This window comes from Stigmatopora argus, chromosome 12 (genome assembly GCF_051989625.1).
Source record: "Stigmatopora argus isolate UIUO_Sarg chromosome 12, RoL_Sarg_1.0, whole genome shotgun sequence".
Lineage (NCBI taxonomy): Eukaryota > Metazoa > Chordata > Actinopteri > Syngnathiformes > Syngnathidae > Stigmatopora > Stigmatopora argus.
Genome location: NC_135398.1, coordinates 6,712,136 through 6,733,517, shown reverse-complemented (window position 1 = coordinate 6,733,517; position 21,382 = coordinate 6,712,136). Strand labels below are relative to the sequence as shown.

Genomic DNA, 21,382 nt, shown 5'->3' with positions numbered 1-21,382 from the left:
CCTGCCGACAGCCCATAGAGTTTCTATCTATCTTGATAGACATAGATTCACTCTTAATTGACCACTTTTGCTTTAATCACTCACCGTGCCCAACACTATGGTACTTCCCTACCTTAATATATCACACTCCAGGAGAATCCATCTCATCTAATTGCACATGTTTATCGCTTCTTTTGTGTGAACCAGACCCGTGACATTTTGTTTTGGGATTATATACCTGCAAAACTATGAGAAAATTCACACATTTTGACATAGTCACATCATGCCTTTATGGGGGGAAAAAAGGCATACTTTAGAAACAGACAGTATACAAAACAGCAGATGAAATAAAACATCTTGTTTTGTTTTTATTGGCAATTATACATTGTGTTTTCCTTCCCATTGAGATCAAGCTGCAATGGGACTGAGCAAAAACATGCGTAATCCCTGGAGAAAAGAAGCACTACTTACAGCAAGTTCAATATTACTATACTCTATTTGACCAAAACTATAATATTTACAGTCAACAGTCATTTTTCTCTGGCAGACATGGCAACAAAGTGTACAGATTTGATGACACTATATGGCTGATAGATCTATTATGTACATTCTTCCTAACCAACAATTTGCACAATTCTTTTGAAATATTTTTTTATACACAGATAATCATACAGCTGGATCCTCAGAGTCCATATATGCTTGTTAACAGCCATTTTTAAAATTTGTATGTTTGTCTTGACATCAGATTGGCATTTAGTTGGCTCACTCAATCCCTGTTCTTAGAATATGTGCTGTGGTTGTTAAAAAAAATTAAAAAAATTAAAATACACCTCCAATCTATGTTGACTTAATATGGCAAAATGGATTAGACATCTGTCTCCGTCAATGGCAGCTTAGGAGCTGGTGACAAAATAATAAGTTTTTTTGGAGCAAAAAAAACCCAAAAAACATTATATACAAGTGTATTCTACATTCCAGAGTTTCATCAATAACAGCACTGCATAAATAAAAAAATCAGCCAATGTGTCAGATCGCTGTTGCGTGAAAAGAAACTCCAGCTTGTTCTTAATTCATTTTCAAATGTAACGTGTAAACCAAGGAGTGAGTGCCAAGCAGGTCTCTTTACGGCTCTTACTCCTTCAGAGGAATTGTTCAAGTGACAAGGTTCAAGTTAGATCAATGAAAGTCTGCCATTGGTAATCTGGTCCTCACACAACATTGATCAGTGCCGCCATTCTGCTTAGAATACCAATGACTTAACTATAGCTGAACACCTTCCAGAACATTTAGAAGATGAAAGTCGCTTCCCTTCCGCATAAATAGTATTGTGATAGACTTAAAGCGGCTATAAAAAGTCTACCAATGCCTGTTTTGCTATTTAAACAACTTGAGATCAAGAAAAATGAGTCATGTATTTTCTCCACTAAATCACACTTCAATATAAACCAAATTATTTGGAGTGAGAATGAGAGTTTAGTAAACATGACGTTGTTTTGGCTATAGTTATCCCAAAATGTTTATTCTTGCTGCCTGATAAAATAAAATTTCACCCCCCATTTTTTTTTAAATTTCTTAGTCTCATGTTTAAATATCACAAAACCTGGCATTTAAAAATGGGTATAATAAACATTTTCTTCATGTAAACACCTCAATTGCACCAATCGATGATTGGTGTATAAAATACAATGAAATATTCCTTTGACTTTGACCACAAAATGTCTCTTTACAGCAATGCTGAGACATTACTGGCATTGTTGGCTGGGGTGGGTGGGCTTGGTGATAATTGCTTTTGATTTATCCAAGGCTTGTAAGAAAATCATTCCAGCACAGACTAGTCGATGATTACAGCAATCAATTTTGTCTCCTTGGAATTATTTGTTACCTAGAAACCAAAAAAAAAAGATGCTTGGCAGCATCCCATGTTCTTGCTATATCTTTTCTACACCACTTGGTGTTAGCAGAGTACTGCACAGCCATAGGAAAGAGGAACAAGAACAGAAACAGGAATATAGCATCTATCTATCATCTATGACAATCATTTGCATCAGGCCTCCACAATTTGTAAGAGAGGTCTGTTTTGGAATTGTGACTAATCGGCCAAGTAATCACCAAATCAGCCAATCTGGCTTCCCTGTCATCCTATTAATGCTCCCCTCAGCTATGGTAATGCAACTCAAAACTAATCTGATGATAATAGCAGCTGTGGAGTGGGAGATGCGATGCTTGGAATGACAGAAGGTGGAGGTTTTAAAGCCAAAGTCTCAAAGGTGACCGTCAAATCTTACGTTACCGATCCAGACTGTGAGTTTCAAATGCAGATTCCTAAGAAACGATGACAGAATGAATGGTTAATATGAGAATAATCTCCTAGTTTGTGCTTGATGATAGTACGTATTGTGTACGTGTGTGGGGGGATGTTTTATTTTAGTCTGCACACATCCTAATAGCGAGGCTGTTGTTGCTGTAAATGGAGCGTCGCGACGAAGATAAAGCAACCCCGGGCAAGGGCGAAACGGAAGAGAGAAATTGGGGGGGGCGGAGGATTTTTTTTTTCTTCTTTTTTTTTTTAACAGCTAAGCCTCCTTTCTGGAGGGGATGAATGCATCTATAGATTGAGGCAATGACTTTGGCTTTAAAGTGACTTAATGTTTATGGAGGGAATGCTCGGAAAGTCAATTAAAAGCCTTGAAAATAGTTGCAGTCCAATTAAGATGACTTTTCTTGAGCAAAATGTTTGATGAGCAAACTGCTGCCAATCACCAAAGTTTATACAAGTCCCAGTGCAGAGTTGGAAAAACCCCAGCAATATTTATGGATCACAGGAATGGATTTTTTTTTTAAAGGATACCTGGGTCACCCCTTCCATTCTGCCCCATGACTGCTTTGATGGCATCCCAAAAAAGCCATCATTCCTAACACCACGACACTTGACTCGACGAGCACACGGAACACGTGTCTACTACCACACAACCACATTCCAGTCTAATACTGTGAACTAGAAAATAAGGGTGTCAAGAAGAAGGGTACCAAAATGTCAAGGGTAGAGGATGGCAAAAAGGAGGAGACCAAGTAGGAAGGTAACAATAAACCCTTAGCTAAACACAATAACGTCATCAGCAGATCACTACGGACATTCCTGATGTCTACTAAGCCTAAATTCCACCGGGGAGGATAAGGACCAATGGAAACACAAGTGGTTTGACTGAGGGAGAGGAAACAATCCTGATGGAAATGTTCTGTTCTTAACATGGTAGGAAGTATATTCCCAAAATTCCGATCATTAAAAAAAAAGTCATCGGGCCAATGTAGCAACCATGGCACTCTATTTGCGTTTACAGTACAAATGCTAGCATTGTGTTGCTAGTTGAAGCTGGATATGCGTTTTCAATGACTACCGTATTTTCCGGACTATAAGTTACACTTTTTTTACCATAGCTTGGATGGGCCTGCAATATTTACTCAGTTGCCACTCATATTGTGTTCAAAATATCAAACATAAATGTTCTTAAATGATGAGTTTAAGTGCTCTAATGTTGTAGCTTCGTAAGTTTAAGTAGGTTTATCATAGCATTAGCATTTTAAAGACTAGTTTTGTGACTATTCAATTCTTTTCAATTGCGTTTGGTGGCAACACTAATAGCTCACTTGGCAAAAAAAGATGATGTCACACATTTTTCTTAGAAAAATATGACTTATTTTTCTTTGTCATTAAACTAGTGAGACTTTTGTAAATTCTGTAGTGACTTATAGTCTGGAAAATTCTAACTATCATATTTATCTGTCATTAGCAATGACAATTTTGGAGACTCCTAGTACAGGTAGTGTAGGAAATACATGGAATTAATCTTTTCATTTTTGAAAATTGCCATTCAGATTAAAAGAAAAATGACCACTGACGTCTACTATCTTAAATACTGGTTGAGAACAGAACAAGTCCAGAGGGGGACGCGAAAGGGTTCACAGCAACAGAGTCACAAATGACGAGAGACGATGAAATAAAAACTTGGAGGACAACGACAACAACAACAAAAAACCCAACAAAGCAGCTCTGCAAAAAGCTGCTATCGAAAAACCACAGTACGACAACTCTCCACTGCACAATGCAGATGTTGTGGGTAGGGTTAACACGACTTCATTTACATTCGTTTCCACAGACTCCAGCCAGGGACCCCTCCCAAAAGGAGGACCCAGTGGGGGTATTTGGGGGAGGTCAGGGTGAGTAGGGGGGGGTGCACTGGGCTAGGGGAGGCAGAGACATTTGCACACAGGCCATCAGTGAGACAGAGAAAGGGCAGTCAGCTTTGTTTTTTAAACGTGTCCAGTTGAATGTCTAGTTTTGTGATATCAAAATGTCCACCCATTTTTCTAAATCACAAAAAGGCATTGAAAATAGGGGTGTATAAACCTTTTTCCAGTTATAGTCGATTTAAATGGCTGAACAAAAGTCTTTGCGAGCACCTAGATTGGTAATCGTCATACTAATTAAAGACTGCTTTCTGCATGAGCTTTAAACTACTTCATAAAAGCAACTGCCATTACTGGGGGCTTAGTGTTTTCAAGCATAAACGTACACGGGCTCTCCTCCAGGGAATGACTTTCATTTTCAAGATGACTATTGCTGGAATGTCATAGCTGATTGCTACTGTGGTAGTAATTTGGCTTTTTCCTGAGAGAACGTCTACTATCTGTGTAGTATTGTACTTGGTGTTTGTGTTGGTGAGTTAGACGGCTGCCCGTCCTCTCTCTGTCTCTGAGTAGGTGCCAACCATCCAAGCTGCTCCCCCCTGGCAGCGCTTGGAAGGTCAGATGTCCATCACCGCAGAAGAGAGCTGGAGGACAAAAGGTCGCTGCTTGCCTGTCGATTGCAGGTCACCAGTGCAAGTAAACTCTCCTGTGGCAGACCAGACAGCTCCAGTGCGCTCTCTAACATTGGTTTATCAGTTGCCATGGTGTTTTGTGACTAGCGGGAATGACTTTTATATCAATCTGCATGGACACCAAGACACCATGGCAACACGTGGCCTGTGCACTCGTCCTAAACTCACACAGCTAATGTCGCAAAATATCCCAATCAAGACCATATTCCCATTTTTTTTCTTTTTGCCCTCCATAGCTTCTCATATAGTTTGGATTTATTCATCGTCTCAATACATCAATGTAAGTTTATGTGGCTAGAAAAGGTTTATTCAACCCGCTTTAAGTGATGTAAGAAATGAATTAAAAGACGCCCATTTCATTTTTTGACTGGAGAAATCGGACAGCATGCGATAGCTGACAGCCCTCCCAGTCAAAATGGATTGGACTTCTATCGGCATCAATGTTACTGAAACATGCTCATTTAATCCCGCTTTTATCAAAGTTGACCCATAAATAAGGAAGCCAGGGAGGGCAATATACGCCCCAATCTACGAAATGTGCTTCATAGTTTAGTGTTTATAGAAATAAACCAATTTTTCGTGCGATTCATTGGCTGTGCGCGTTTACGTAAGTCAAACACGTTTTTGAGACGTGCTCATGCCTCCCCCGAGGGACCCCTGGCTGCGTTGTTTCATATCATTTTCATGTTAAACTTCCTGGTCCCTCCCGAAGAGCTGCCGGTGGCGGGTTCCGATTTGCGGAAAGAATACTCCACTGTGAAATTGTTCTTGCGCTGGCCTCGTCCCCGGCTCCACACGAACAGCAGCAGAAAGCAGAAGAGCACCACGCCCAGAAAAGTGATGCAACCCATCGCCGTGGAGACCAGGATGGTGGTCAAGTCCAAGGTAAATTTGAGGAACACCCGAGTGCTATTCAGGTTTGTCTCGTTGAAGAACTCGCCGCTGTACAGCGAGCGATTGAGGAAAAAGGCCGAGGCGGCATCCATCGGATGACTGCGCACCGTGAGTGTGGCGAAGTACGTGTCATTGCCTCCGGCGTTACTGGCGATGCAGATATACGTCCCGCTGTCGGTGAGCTGGGCGTAGCGAATCTCCAAAGTGCCGCTTGGGAGGACGATGATGCGGCCCGAGCTCTTGGCGGTGATCCGTCGACGCTGAGGAGATATCCAGATGATGGCGGGCGCTGGTTCTCCTTCCGCACGGCACAGGAAATTCACCGGCTGGCCCTCGCGCGCAGTCACCTGGAGGAAAGTAGCATATGGACAAGTAAATGCTGCTCATTTGAAAAAATAACTAAACTATTTAGCATTTTTGGGGGGGAGGGGGTTTATCCTGTTGTAAAATTAAATACATATTTATCCAAAGTGCTGCCCAGCAGCGGGGTTTTAAAAAGACAATGTATCAGATGCCGTAGAAATAAGCTAGTATATTTGGAATCTGCAGACTCGGTATGATTAGCTAAACAAAATAAAATGAAAACAAGCAAAGTTATGCCTACAGAATAAAGGAGCAATAACTATAAGTACAGTCAAATGCTGTTTTTGTCCCCTTTACGTTGGGGTTTACAGTGATTGTACGTTTCATCACTTTAAAGACTGAACTATTCAGAGTTATTATTGTTATTGTGATTTTTATAAGGAGCAGAAATCCCCAACATTGTGCCTGGAGGTAGCTCCAAAGCAGCACAAGAATAACCCACTTAGTATGTTGCAAAAATAGCTCGCTAGTGATGCAAAATTGGGACTTAAAAAATTATCATCATAATGATTCATTTGTTCACATTTTTAACAATAGTGGGAATCGAACAGCTCGAACCAAAGTCAAACGAATGAACCGCTGCCCTGTCAGTTAGGTCTAACGCTCATATGGAAAACTTATTTTTCTCTATTGTATTATGTTCCAAAAAGTTTTTTTTAAATCCACGACATTGCATTTAATGTTTCAAAACGGGTTCTTTTCATATATTTAGGAACAGCATTTAAGTGTAATAGCATTAAACTGAACCATAGAGTACATTACCATTTTCCCCCTAAAATCTAAGCATTTGGGCCCATTGCACAAAAATATTTTAATCCAGTGTATCCTAATGCTTGGTTACCTGCTGAAGCTTGCGGTTGCGTATTTTCGGTTTCTGGCATGTAAAATGATCAAAGAGTGCAGAATCAGTGAAGCTACTCAGGCTGACGCCTTGCACCTCCACCGGCCCTGCACACACTGGCACCCTGCCGTCAAAGTTGAGGGTCTTGCGCCTTTGCAGGATCCACAACAGACGGCAGTCGCACATGAGAGGGTTGCCGTCCACTCTGAGCGTCTCCAGACTGTTGACAGAGTGGAAGGAACCCTCTTCCAAAGTCTGGAGGTCATTGGACGAGAAGTTGAGGACTCGAAGCTGTCGGAGACCTCCCAGGGCGTGGGGCTCCACCGTCATCAACCCCGTGTTGACCATGACCAGCTCCTTTAACCTTAATAAGTCTTTGAAGGCCCAAGGCTCCAGTGATGTGATGGGGTTGTAGGAAAGATTGAGTTGGGTTAAATGGACCAAGTTTTTGAAGGAGCCAGATGGGACAAAGGTCATGTTGGTGTTGGTGATGGAGAGCCAGTGGAGATCGAGACCCTGGAAACTAAGGGGGGAGATGTACTCTAGGTATGGCCAGTGATTGATCTCCAGACCCCTCAGGTTTGAGAGCTTTCTGAAGTTCTGGTCTTCAAGAGCTCCAATGCTGAGGTGGTGGAGACGCAGGGTGACCAGGCTGCGCAGGTAAGACAAGGTCTGACCTGAGATGGATGTCAAGTTGCATCGAGCGATGGTAAGATCTTCCAGTCCCAGCAACCCTGAGAATGCCTGCGAATTTGGGAAACAAAGTCAACGGTCATTGGAACTTTGAAATATGCACTTCAAAAAGGTTTACACCACACCTTAACACATTCACGACATGCTCTTTATGTGTTTGTGTCATGCAATCATTGAAATGACATTGTCGATAACTACCTTATGGGAAATATAAACCAGGTCGTTGTCTCCCACTTCCAAATGTTTAAGACTCCTGAGGTCCTGGAAGGTGTAGTCCAATAGAATCACAATCTTGTTCTCACTCAGGTCCAGGCTACTCAGATTACCAAGTTTGGCAAAGGCCCCCATGGGCACTAACTTGAGCTGGTTGCTTCTCAATTTTAACACTTTAAGATTGGGCAGACTGGCGAAGGAATTGGGCTCCAGTGTGGCAATCAGGTTTTCACTGAGATCCACCTCCTCCAGCCGGGGGTACGGTGCCAAATCGCCGGCTTGGACCCATCGGAGTCGGTTCCTGCTGAGATCCAGGAGTTGTGTCTCGGTGGGGATGCCCTCGGGGATGTTGGCCAGCCGCCGCCGCTGACACGACACCGACCTCAGCTGAGCCGAGCACTCGCAGCGCGGCGGACAGGCCTGGCTACTTCCCGGCAGAGTCAAAGTCAAGACGGCGACCAGAGAAGCGGCCAGGACCGCCCGCCACACCTTGGGCCATGGCACTAAGGCACGCCCACCAGGGCCAGGTGAGCCAATCATGGCCCTGGTTCTGAGACTCCTCCCCTATTGCAGGCAGGGCAACACACACCTGTGGGAGAAACAGAAAATAGGAGTCAACTACGTGAGGGATGAGCAAAGACACACTGAAGCCTACCGTCTATGATCTTTAAGACTCATAAAAATTACATCCAAATTATCCACGCTTACTGTGGTTTAAGTCATATGGCATCGAAAACCGGAGAGATTTGCAGCATATCATGACACGGCTTTAAATCGGGTAAGTGGGTCTGTTTATGATATTTTGTCATTTCACTAATTCATATTTGGTTTTTAATGGGAAACTGGGACAAGAGGAACTCATGTGAAAAGGCTCCTCCGAGCTGCATAATTTATGCATCTCCTCTGCTCTCATTGTTGCACGGAGACGGTCTGTTTCAGCTTGACAAACAATGAATTTATCATCACCGCGCATAAACAAAGAGGGAACCGCCAAAAAGAAAGGAGAATGACTTGGTGCACTGACTCGAGTCGTATTAAGCTTTTGGTTAGGTGTGCCATGAGACATGAATGTGTAGGAAGGGGCCCTTTGCTGGCCACCCATTGGAAATCATTTTATCGCATCATTTGTGCTTGAACATTCCGTTGGGCAACCTGTCAAGCCACCCACGCATGTTTTTCTACTTGGACAGAGTCACCACTAGCCACTTGATTTTGAAAAACACGCTGTCTCTCGACCGAGGAAGGATGTTGTTAGAAGAAATCCAGCATTTGAAGGACTATTGTCACGCAATCGATGATGATAGCCGTCAAAATCATGTAGTATCCACTCATTCAACAAACACATTTCTGGTGATGAGTAGTAGTGCAGGAATAAAATAAATAACAGAGTATCAATACTTTTGCAATCAAGCATCATTTATAGATACAACTAATTCAAAAATATTAAAACTTCCTGACTTTTAGGAGTTTTTGAAATAATTTTATCATTTCAAGCACACTTTACAGCTGGAAGCACTGTTTTTAAATATATATATATATAATTATTAATTAATTAGGTTATATATTATCATTATCATTTATTATTTTATTAATTAAAATACACATCAATTTGGAGAGAAGACAATCAAGCAAAACATCCAATCATTAAAATTGTTTCCTCTTTTTATTGCAAGGAAATTACTAGAATTTGGGCTCATTGTTCAATATTAACAATAACAGTGAAAAGACATTACAAAGAAAAAAAACCTATTTTTCAGTCTACTTGCAATAATTCAAAATGCAGTTTAAAAATGTGCATGAATGGCAAAAGGAAAAGTCATGCTTTAGTGAATCGTTTATAAAATGGAAATGAAATGCAAAGCTCTCAAACATCCCACTGGGTTTGTACAAGCCCGCGGATGTTAATGTTCCTAAATTATAGAAAGTCTAGGGAAATAAACAAAACACATATCTTGGAGATTGGGCCCAAATGGGGCACCGTTTTACCATTTTGTTGTTGTTGTTGTTGCTGGGAGACAAAACAAAAGGCAGGTTTCCAAACTACTGTTAAAAACTGACCCAGTTCTCTGCAACGACTCAGCTTTAGGACAGCAAAAAGTCATCATGACCAAAACAACACAACAGCAAACCTCTGCTTCAGCAAAATGTTTGTAAGACGGTTACGCATACCACAGGTGTAAAACCTCAGGCGCAGATTTATCTTGCCAAGTGATTTTCCGTGGCCCGCGAAAGCCAAGTACGGACTTTATTTTTCTTGCTAAAATAGGAAATAGCACATTCATTGGATTGCACACAAGCATTTTTTTTCAGACTAAGCCGGGAGGGTTGGTAGTGAAAAATCATGTTTTAGCATCAGATGCTTAGGATTTGACTGCTGAGGCAGAAATCGTCTCTGTTAGAGTGCCAACAGCAGGAATGAGTTGCTTGTCAGTAAAATCGTCCAAATCAATGGAAATGTGATTATTGGCGAGTCTGTTTATATTGTGCGCCCCGTCGTTTATTTTTTTGTCATAGTTAGAACATGCATCAGTAAGTTGTCTATTCGTGACTTGTTTACATCATGATGTCATCTACAGAGGTTGAAAAATAGTCTACTAAGCCATTTTTTTTAAATATAAGGGGTAAAACAACATACTAGTATGAAAAAGTAGAAAGAGAAAGAAAAAGGAAAATTCAATTCCAACCCAGTGACAAATTATTTGTACATCAGGATGTCCTCGCACTCCCTTACAAGCTAATTAATCAGCGAGACACAAGTGCAGAAGGCAAATCCCAGAAAAAAAACACGTGATTGTGCTTAAGGGCCGGACAAAAATACAGTGAGCACCAAAAAATGAATTAATAGGAATAAAGCAAACTCATTTATAGAGTGCATGAACAGATTTTGGATGACAGTCATTTTGCTCCATTCTAAATCTGGTTGTGCAGAGGGACAAAAATAATGTCAGCAGCCAGAAGAGTTATTCAAAATGCTGCAAGTAAAATTTAAGACTGCTGTCTGCCTGGTGCATGTATGTGTGCATGAGCAGAAATAGGTCATCCATGTTGACTGGAAGGCTTTATATTTGGGCAGCAGAGTGGAGAGATACTCTGCCATAGCTTGGTTTGCTCTCTCCACTTTAAAGGTTACACCTGAGATCCTTTTCATTACAGTATCGACATCTTCATTGGAACCGGCAGACTATGTGCTTGCTACGTGATGTAAGTCGAATATTAGGTCATGTCATTTGCTACCCGGCTCGTAACTCAAAGCACTGGCATACCCTCTGTTCCCATATAGGCACCCAATAAATTATTCTACTATTTAATAATCAATAATATATATATTTTTTTAAATATTGCAACATGGGAGGATGCTTATTATCTTGTTGCTTCATCCTCCTCCTCTAGGAACCATGAGTCACACATCCATCGTGTGAACTAATCCTGACTGACATGTGGCCAGCTTTGACCTTAAATTGATCAGAGTTAGAATTTGAGAGAGAGAATTTTTTTCTCTCTCTCAATTTCTAACTCTGATCAATTTAAGGTCAAAGCTGGCCACGGTACTCGGACGTTTGGTCGAAAGACGTTTGGTCCCCGGACGTTTGGTCGACCGGACGTTTGGTAGAACGGACGTTTTGTAGAACGGACGTTTGGTCGCCGGGTTGTTACTGTTGAAACCAGCTCTCAAAATTATAGTCATGAGAGAGAGAGTGAGTTTAATATCTAAATATCTAATATCAAAATATCAACAGTAAACTCTCATAATTTGACAGCGAGCGAACCCGGCGACCAAATGTCCGTTCTACCAAACGTCCGGTCGACCAAACGTCCGGGGACCAAACGTCTTTTGACCAAACGTCCGGTCACGAAACTGCATAGAAACGGCGTTTCCCTGCAACACATTGTGTTGGAATATTCAATTAATATCCCAATTTCACAAATTAAGCAAAAAAGCTGCCCCACACTAAAAACTCAACCCTCACACCCATTTACCAAAATAACTGACAGTCACCCCAACAAACCTTTACACTCAATCACTCAAATCCAAACCTAACATGAACCAAAAGATTATACTTAAACACACTCCTAAACTCCCAAATCCCTCAAAAAGTCTCGGAAAAAAAATCCTCCCATCGTCTTAACGTCTTACATTAACATCAAAACCCCTAATTCAGGCAAAAAAAGAAATACTAACCTCCTACATTAAAGGTCTGAAACTCACATGAAAGCCTGACAAACAAGAAAACTTTCACCCACACTACTGTGTGAAATGGATTCTTGTGTGCGTACACCTGACCAAAAGACATATATAAGTGCACCATCCTTTTTATGATTAAAACGGTAAAGATTTTAGCATCAAGCCTCAGCTTGGGCGCGTGACGTTGCATCAGAAAACAGCAGCGGTGCGTGACTGTAGTCTCTCACAACATCTCCTTACAGGCAATGAGGCTTTTTAAAGTTCCCTGCCAGTGGGCAATCAATAAAAAGGGATACCTGATGTTATATAGCCCACATGTGGCTATTTTGTAACAACAACAGCTGCTTGTTAGAACAGGACCTGCATGTGTCGTGAATGCAAATACAACAAAGTATATACAAATAGGGCCAAAAGTATTTGGGCAACGACTGAGCAATCGGATTTTATGTTCAGACGCCAACGCAATTTAATCAAAGTGCCCGAATGAGATTGGGCTTTAATTTAAGAGGTCTCCTATAAAAAAAAGTCATTTATTGGTCTATTTGACGTCATTTAATACCTTAATTTTGGCGGCTTTAATATTATTTGCAGTCAGGATAATTACGGCCAAATAGTTTGCGTCCTTAAAAAGCTCAGAACAGGCCGACCTCGGTTCTCGACCACAATCCGTACAAAAATGATTTGTTCGAAATCTGAATCTATTTTTCCAATTACAATTAATAGACAAAGAAATAATGCGTTCCAAGCCTAGTAAATAGTCTTTTTAAAGCATTTAGCTTTTGCTGATAATAAACTGCATAGTAGAAATACATACTACTTTATATAATGAAATAATTTAAGAAACAAATTTCTGTATCTGTAGAGACTCAGCCTAGTAAACTTTTTTATTTATTTACAAAAGTACAGAATAACTTTAAAAACGCAATAATGACACTCTTATAAAAAAAAAATGCACATCTTCGAGTTCGCCATGCCATACTTTTTCAATAGCTCAGCACGCACCGCAGATTCATATTTTTAAAGTTTTCTCGGTGTTTTTGGGGCAGGGGTCTTGAACCGCTTGCTTGCGTTTCCAATTATTTAGCTGTGGAAAATATCCACCCTGCAAAAACACCAACTTTGCAATTGACAAAAAAAAGTCATGCGGTCTAAATATATTGTTTATGCTATCCTGCTATATGATTAAGATGATTTATTGACTTGCATTTATACCGCTGCTTTCACACCTCATTTGTCTAATCAGAGGTCTATTGTCGTCTTCTTGTAAAGAGCAAAGCAGGTTGACGGACGGGGCAGGCGCGTTATTTCCATTTTTGTCAGTCGATTGTGTGTTATGGGGTCGTTACTGCCGGATTGCCAGTGCAACGCCACCATTATGTATATTTAAATTGGCTGCTCTACTTTTCAAGAGAACAAACAACACTTTCAATAATAGCCCACCCTGACACCTGCAGTGTTTGTTAACTCAGAATCCAGCCATTGTCAGATCAACTCACTGAACCGATTCATTATAAAAAAATAAATACTTTTTTTTGTTGTACAATAAGCAGTGATGCAAAGAAAGCCTGGCGTTCTTAGTTTCGACAAACAGGCGCTTCCATTCCACAGGGAGCGCACATAAACTGATACAAACGCCCGCCTCCTCACAAACAAGCCAGTAAACAAACCAGCAAAGCCAGTGCTGAGTGGGAGCACAATAAAGCGGCACCAAGACAAACAAGATGTGCTTTTCTATGCAGCACTTTGGATACAACATTCAAGTCATTGAAAACAATCAACTGCACATACCTGTATAATTGAACATCATGGGAGAAAGAGTATAGGTTAATAATTCTGCATTATTTCAGGCAGACAGTAATCCACGTACTTTATAGTGGTTACTTCTTTGAACTCATTAACTTCTATTGACAGAGATGGACATCCAATCCATTTGAATTGGAATGAATGATCATCTAGGGCACCTGTGTCAAAGTGGCGGCCCAGGGGCCAAATCTGGCCCGCCGCATCATTTTGTGTGGCCCGGGAAAGTAAATCATGAGTGCCAACTTTCTGTTTTAGGATCAAATTAAAATGAAGAGTATAGATGTATATTAAATTTCCTATTTTTCCCCCTTTTAAATCAATCATTGTATTTTTCTAATTATTTTTTTCTGCGTTTTTAGTTCAAAAATCATTTTGTAAAATCTAAAAATATATTTAAAAAAAGCTAAAATAAACATTGTTTTAGATCTATAAAAAATGAATATTCAGGGCTTTTAATCCAGTTCTTTTAATCCATTTATAAAAAAAATCTAAATATTATATCTAAAATGGTCCGACCCACATGAAATCAAGTTGACGTTAAAGCGGCCCGCAAACCAACCCGAGTCTGACACCCCTGATCTATGGCATAGTATTGATAGTCTGGAGATAGAAATATTTTCGTTTGCGTATTAGCCTCCAAAAAAATTTATATTCACAACAAATGACTGACAACTCTGTTCATACAATATCTGTAAATACTGAGGATGTCCCGATCCGATCACCCGTTTTTTCGGAAATTAGGCTTGATCACGCCATTTTGAAAAATTCATTCTTTTAACTATTAACTTTTGATCATTCATTCCAATTCAAATGGATTGGATGTCCATCTCTGTCAATAGTAGTTAATGAGTTCAAAGCTTACTATGAAGACGAACATCTGTCTGAAATAATGCAGAATTATTAAACTATACTCTTTCTCTCATGATGTTCAATTATATACGTATGTGCAGTTGATTGTTTTCAATGACTTGAATGTTGTATTGAAAATGCTGCATAGAAGACATCCAATTAATTTTGACTGGGAAGACTACATGAAGAACATGATCGCCACCATTAAGTTATATAAAAAGAAAATCACAGTAACTTACTGACATCTCTGAATTTATCCAGCATCTGTAAATACAATATTTAGACCCCATTTCTTTTTTTAGCTAGCGCTTGAAGCTCCCAAAAGAAATAAAAATGTCAACAGCTTTAAACGTAGCTCATTAGAAAGGAAACCATGCATGGAACCTAATGCCCTCCCCCTCAGGTGTTAGGTTCTTTGGTTTTCCATTGACCTGCTCAGACTTTAAATCTCAGCCATAATCCACACACGCTATTTCTACCATGTGACATCACATTTTCCCATGCTAATCACGTCTCGTGACCCCAAGGTTGATGGGTGCGCAGTTCATAAATCTCCGGGTGATGCCGTCTCTTTGGCTTAGTTGGCAGACATTATTGGCATAGCGCCGGCTAAAAAGGGGAGCAGATTAGTTTTCTCAAGTCACCCACACATTATCACTAAATTTAGGTTTGTTTTGATGCCGTACGTATACGTCGCACGAGCTTTGTCAATGGACCGCCAAGATCGGTAGAGACAGAAGTCCAGCTTGATAAACAATGAGATGGAAATTTGATAACGAGCACCGTAAATATAGACTTTAACTGACTTAACAGCTTTGTCAACGAAATGAAAATTTAATAGCGGGTTTGTATTGCATGAGTTCCAATCTCTGACGAGAAGCTCAGCTGAGAGTAGTTTTATTTTGGCAATTTAACCGAACAAAATGAAACCAATCCATTTTATTGAGCCACTGCACCATATTGACATAAGCAGTTCCTCGTTGGATTAAGATTTTCAGTTTATTTATACTACAAACCCACTCATGAAATTGAGATTACGGAGGGAAGCTTCAGTTTTGGTACGTGAGTAACTCAAGACACCCATAAAAGAGTCTTGAGCCTTTAAGAATATCATCTTAGGTTGGCTTAGATGAGTTTAGACACGGGCAAGACTGCTGATCTGACAGGATATTCTAATTTTCCGAGTAGTACTACTGTCCATGTGATGTATTCACCTTAGTGTTTCAAGGAATGATCAAATGCTTGCTCCATAGATCACAAGCTGGACTGCATGCCAAGTGGTTGCCACATCCAATTTTTACAAGTCATTAAAGGTGCTACATGACACCAAATTGTGCTCAGAGAAATGGACTCACACTACAGAAGCATTGTGGGAAATGATTGGGCGTCATCGATTGTGCAGTCACATGAGCAAGAGAAGTAAAGCAATTATCACACTCTAAGCCAGTGTAAAGAGCTAACAAAAAAAGCACAAGTTTTATTTATATGTTCAATATTTAATCAAAAGTGACCCATCGACAAAGGATTTTTTTTTGAAAAAGTTAACTCAAGCAGACAGCAAGCATTTTGAATGACACACAATATGACGTGCATTGCATTAGTTTCACCCTTGGGATATCATTGGCCTTATTACTGGTGTGGATTGAGATGGCTCGTTAATTATGTACTTCATGTGTCTGAAAATCTTGCTCGCTATGGGAGAAAAATAATGATATGTTCCATGAACAATAGCAGGACATTTAAATCTAGTGATTACATGTTTGTTATGACATGACATCTACCAAATGATATAACGCAAGGTTTATTATATTAGAATCAGAACTTTTTTAATATTATAATGCTAATGTTATTGAATTTTTAAAAATCATATTGAAATGCAAGATGTATCAAAATGTTAAATGTGCACTTTACTATGTTATAATGTGGAATTAAGTAATTAAATTGACCATGGTATGCTAAATTTGTGCTAAATTGTCAGTTTTTATCACGTCAATGTATCTTGGTATATTAATGATATATGTGAACTATTTGGCTTCCATTTATTGCATTACACATCCATATATATATATATATATATATATATATAATATATAATATATATATATATATATATATATATAATATATAATATATATATTATATATATATATATATATATATATATATATATATATATATATATATATAATATATATATATATATATATATATATATATATATATAATATATATATATATATATATATATATATATATAATATATAAATTTGAGTCTTCTTTTACTAACAACCACAGCAAACACTCTGATGACAACACATCGACCCGGAATTACATTGACCAAATAAGACTAAAAATGCCAAATAAAGCAATAAAGCAACATAGACACTATCACGTACGGACGGGCTCCTGCGGTTGTGCAAGCGCAATCTCGCAGTGGCGATAACATAGAGCTGAGGCCTTTTGTCTCCTCAGTACAAAAGGATTCAGCCCCTTTCCCCATCCCTCCTTGTCACCCTCCATTTCCCCGCGCACCATCATCCCTCTATTTATCTTCTTTTACCTTTCTGGTGATCGGGTCTCTTCATTCCCAGATTCGTAGCGGCTAGCGACAGCTCCCATTGGTCGCCCCAGTAGTATCAGAGAACCGGTGAGCCAATGAGCAGCCGGGCTAAGAAGGTCACGATTATCCGTGAAGGAGTGCAATTACTGCCTATGACATCCCTGCCACGTATGCTTATCTCACGCACGTGTAAGGGTTAGTGGAGATAGCTAGCTTGTTCGTTCCAATTCATTTTTAGGGAAAGATTTTTTTCGACGGTCGATCTTCTTTGCATTTGGGTCAAAGCCATATGAACGTCGTCGTCATACATTTCTGAATCTGGCACCATGCTGTTCTTCAAAGAGCGTGAAAGCTCTCACACTGCAACCCTCCCCTCCATTTCACCCCAGCTCATCTTTTTCCATGTGCTTTTTTTACTTGTCACGGGACCATTTCTATATTTACAGCACATACAAGTCAAGCAATGCAAATAAACTATGCGTTCCTTCTTTATTCTAATTCTCTTCTTGCGTCTTTCCCAATAAATTGCAAGACTTAGCGCACCAAATGTTCTCCGCCGGAGTTTTACTTTAAGCTTCAGGCTGTTGCCAAGGATTTCTAGGTCCCTCCCATTGCAGCAGAATGAGGGTCAGGCTTAATTTGCATCATTAAATTGTCAAACTGCAGAATAGCTCTGACCTCCGTCCATCATTAGTGACTCATTCTCTGTCTCTTTTCCATCAGCCGACAGGCAGATGTTTGCTCAACACGATTCCTTTTATCCGCTTTGGCGTCTCAAGGCGATGCTTTGCTTTTACCTATCTAGTGAGCAAGAATATTTTATGAATATCTTTTGTTCTCACTCTAAGCGGACCGTGAAAATACGCATTTGGGCAAGGTCGAAATGGGCCAGTTGCATTTACGGTGGTTATGACAATCTGTGATGTCGTGATTTTAACGTGATTTCACTTCTCAATGGCTGGCCTCTTGCTGAGGACCCTCATTAGCTTTCAGACAGGAAGCGCCCCCCATTCACAACCTGTCTCAACCTTTGTAAGCATAATGAGGCAGGAGGTGGTTTAGTCTTTTTTGGAGCTGCAAGACACCTCATCTATCATCCAACCCAACCCAACAACTGACTTTAGAATGAGGACAAACATCTGATTTTATTTCCTTCAACTGAGATGATCAAAGTAAAACTGTAAACCTCCATAAATTGAGGACTTCAATGGCCTCAATTCAAGGTGTTCAATATCTGAATCACATCATATTATTCTAATCCCCAGATAGCATACAGTGTCTGTGAGCGCAAATTTAGCGGTTTTCACAATGGATGAATTACTGCTTATTATTTTTGCATTCAATCGACTAATCAGTTCATATAAAGTATAAATAACATTTGCCTACTGTTATGTAACCACATCATTATTTCCCAAAGAAAATCCAGATGTCTGCAAATATCACTTTGTGAATAAAATACAGATACTTTCAACAAGAGCTGCAGAAATCTGACATTCTTCGGATAAATACTGAACCATTGTCTTTCCACGCAAGCGTATATTTTGCAAAATTATTGCTGTATGGACCAGTTATCATAGAAGTATAATTGTGTAAATTGTTTCAAGATGACGCTTGTACCTCAAAACGGTTGCATTTCAAATCAGCTTGTTTATGAAATCATTTAGTGTCAACGGAACTGAAACATCATCATTTGCACCCACATACTACTGGCTTATCTAAATGTGTGTGCGTGTAGCAATACATTCATCGTGCTGTATATAGAGGAGATCAAATTTCCTGAATTCTCTTCACAGCAGAAATCCCAGAGGACAAAGTAAGAACCCTTCACAAACATGTGGATACAGACACTCACATTTCAAGCGAGTAGTATTTGGGTGTGAATGCTTTGTAAACACAGTGGCACTGTGAAGAGAAACTGATCACTGACGAGGAGAAGAAGGCAGTAAGGATCTCCGGGGAGGAAAAGGTCAGCGAAAAATAAAATCACAGTTGCTGCAGAAGCCAGGAGGTAAATGGGGGGACATGGGGGGTGGGAGGGGTAAGATGGAGTGATTAAATGTAGGATGAGCGAGTGAGAGAGCGTGGTGAGAGCTTTGGGTGATAAACGGTCGGCCTGGCATTGCTAGGGTTCCATTTATGACTGACAGCTGTCTGGTGATGTTATCACGGCTCTAAAGTGGAACGGCTCGGTGACAGAAACGATTAGCTAATCCATGTCCACAACTTCAAGCTATCTCGAATGACATTAGAGGCCACTTCCACTTTCCTGGGGCTGCGCTACCAATCTTTGACCGCCTCTCCTATGCTTGGCGGGGGCCATTGACAGCGATAGGCATCTAATCCATTTGAACTGGAATGGCAGGCATTGGATGATTATGTCTCGGCAAAAGACCGTTTTGACAGGGAGGGATGGCAGCGAAATTGAACTGCTAGCCAAATGAATTGAATGTCTATTATGATCAGTGGTAGCCAATGAGAGAATGAACCAAAAACGTTAAAGCCGTTAGAACAGTAAGAAGGTTGTTGATTTGTTTCTTAAATTTCAGGGTCGGAATTGGTAATTAAAGTGAGCAAAAAAAGAGAACATGCAAAGGAATGTGCCAGTTAAAATTCCTACCCCAAAGTCTAAAACTGTGCGGCAAACCTACAAACCACGAGGTCACCGCGCTGCTCCGTAATAGCAAATTGTCAGAGGACGATGTAGCTGGAGCACTGATTAGAGAAATGATAGCAGACAGTGACATTTATCCTCTGGTACAGACTCTGCTCTGAAAAAATTGGAGCTAGCTGTAGGAACGACTTGAACCAAGATATGAGAACTGCTTTGCCACTGATTTATCAAAATGACTTTGTCTTAAAAAGTTGGCAGACGAGCATCCCTGGGAGAATATTTGAACCGCAGGGTCCTCCAGCTCCGGAAGGAGTTAGCGATGCTCCACTATTGAAGACAAAGAGCAATGATGGAAGTTCTCCCCAGGGTATATATACCCAGTAAAAAAATTCAAGGACTTTCTCTTGCTCTCATTTTTGTTCCCGCTAATGTTTATCGTGCTTGCTCTTTGCCCCTTAGCGAGGTCACGGCTGAAAAGTTCCGTTGGTGCCCCAGGAGGTGGAGAATAATCATCCGAGTGTGCATATGTATCTTTGTGTGTGTATACTGTGCTGTTTATGTTACGCAAGAAAAAATGGACAAATGGGCGAGTGACCGTCCAGTGACCTGACGCACAATAACTGGGTCAGATTCTTTGGGAATCCGTGTCTATGTTTGAATATGGACCGAACCATATTTTCTGGACGACATATTTTGTAGTGAATTGAACTGGGATCGAAAGTTTGGTAAACACGTTGTTTTGTTGAGGCTATCTGAATAAAAGTTAACATGTTACGTCAACAGGTGGATTTTCAGCCTCTTGTTCGCTATTTTGTCGTTACTAACATCATCTATAATGTTCGTTCTTGGTCTCTAATGAAATAATTTACAGCAATACCAGTGGAGTGGACCTTAAAATGTAATTGCTATTAAGATGTACACTTTACATTGCTACTTGGGAAACAGGGTGAAATTTCAGGTTGGAACCTAAAAAGCTTGAATTTCTCATATGAACTTTATTTGACTGCCTCAAACTTTTGACTGAATCTGTTCCGTGTTCTAATACTTGCTCAGCTTGCCATTTTCCCCAATGAAACCCCTCTGCTTTAAAGCCTTGTCAAATTGAAACAGAATTGTGTTCACATTTTGACATCTTGACACGAAAATGACATCAAATGGATCAGCAATACTTTGCCGTTGTCAGGCCGGAAAGCAGGATGCACTGAATCACCAAATAGTTGGATTTTCTTGTCTTTTTCTCTGCTTTGCTTTGTCAGTCACAAGTTCAATTGGAAATTGAAAAACAAAAGCCACAGTTTAAAATTCAAACACCAATCCAGAACCTTGTCAAAACTGGGATGTGATCAGTGATTATGCCAAGATAGGAAAACAGTTATTTGAACAAAATAAGAGCCACTACGTAAAGCCACCAAATATTCAACTACCCATACCTAATGGAAAATTTCATAAGCGTTCATTTCTAAATAAAATTATAGCTTTCTCTCTTCAATGTGCAGTTTATTGTCTTTACAAAGAT

The 21,382-nt window shown here is 40.1% G+C and overlaps 1 protein-coding gene across 2 annotated transcripts in view; it reads right to left on the bottom strand.

The window, feature by feature from the left end:
- Window positions 1-322: 322 nt before the first annotated feature.
- Window positions 323-21,382, bottom strand: part of lingo3b (leucine rich repeat and Ig domain containing 3b) — a 40,398-nt gene continuing 19,338 nt past the window's right edge. For both annotated transcript variants that reach the window (XM_077615713.1, XM_077615712.1), the window contains exons 4-6: window positions 7,846-8,449; window positions 6,955-7,698; window positions 323-6,097 (exon numbers count right to left, since the gene is read on the bottom strand). In XM_077615713.1, coding sequence (XP_077471839.1) covers window positions 5,528-6,097; window positions 6,955-7,698; window positions 7,846-8,400 — 1,869 coding nt within the window. In that variant the 5' untranslated portion in view covers window positions 8,401-8,449 and the 3' untranslated portion in view covers window positions 323-5,527. The remainder of the gene's footprint in view (window positions 6,098-6,954; window positions 7,699-7,845; window positions 8,450-21,382) is intronic.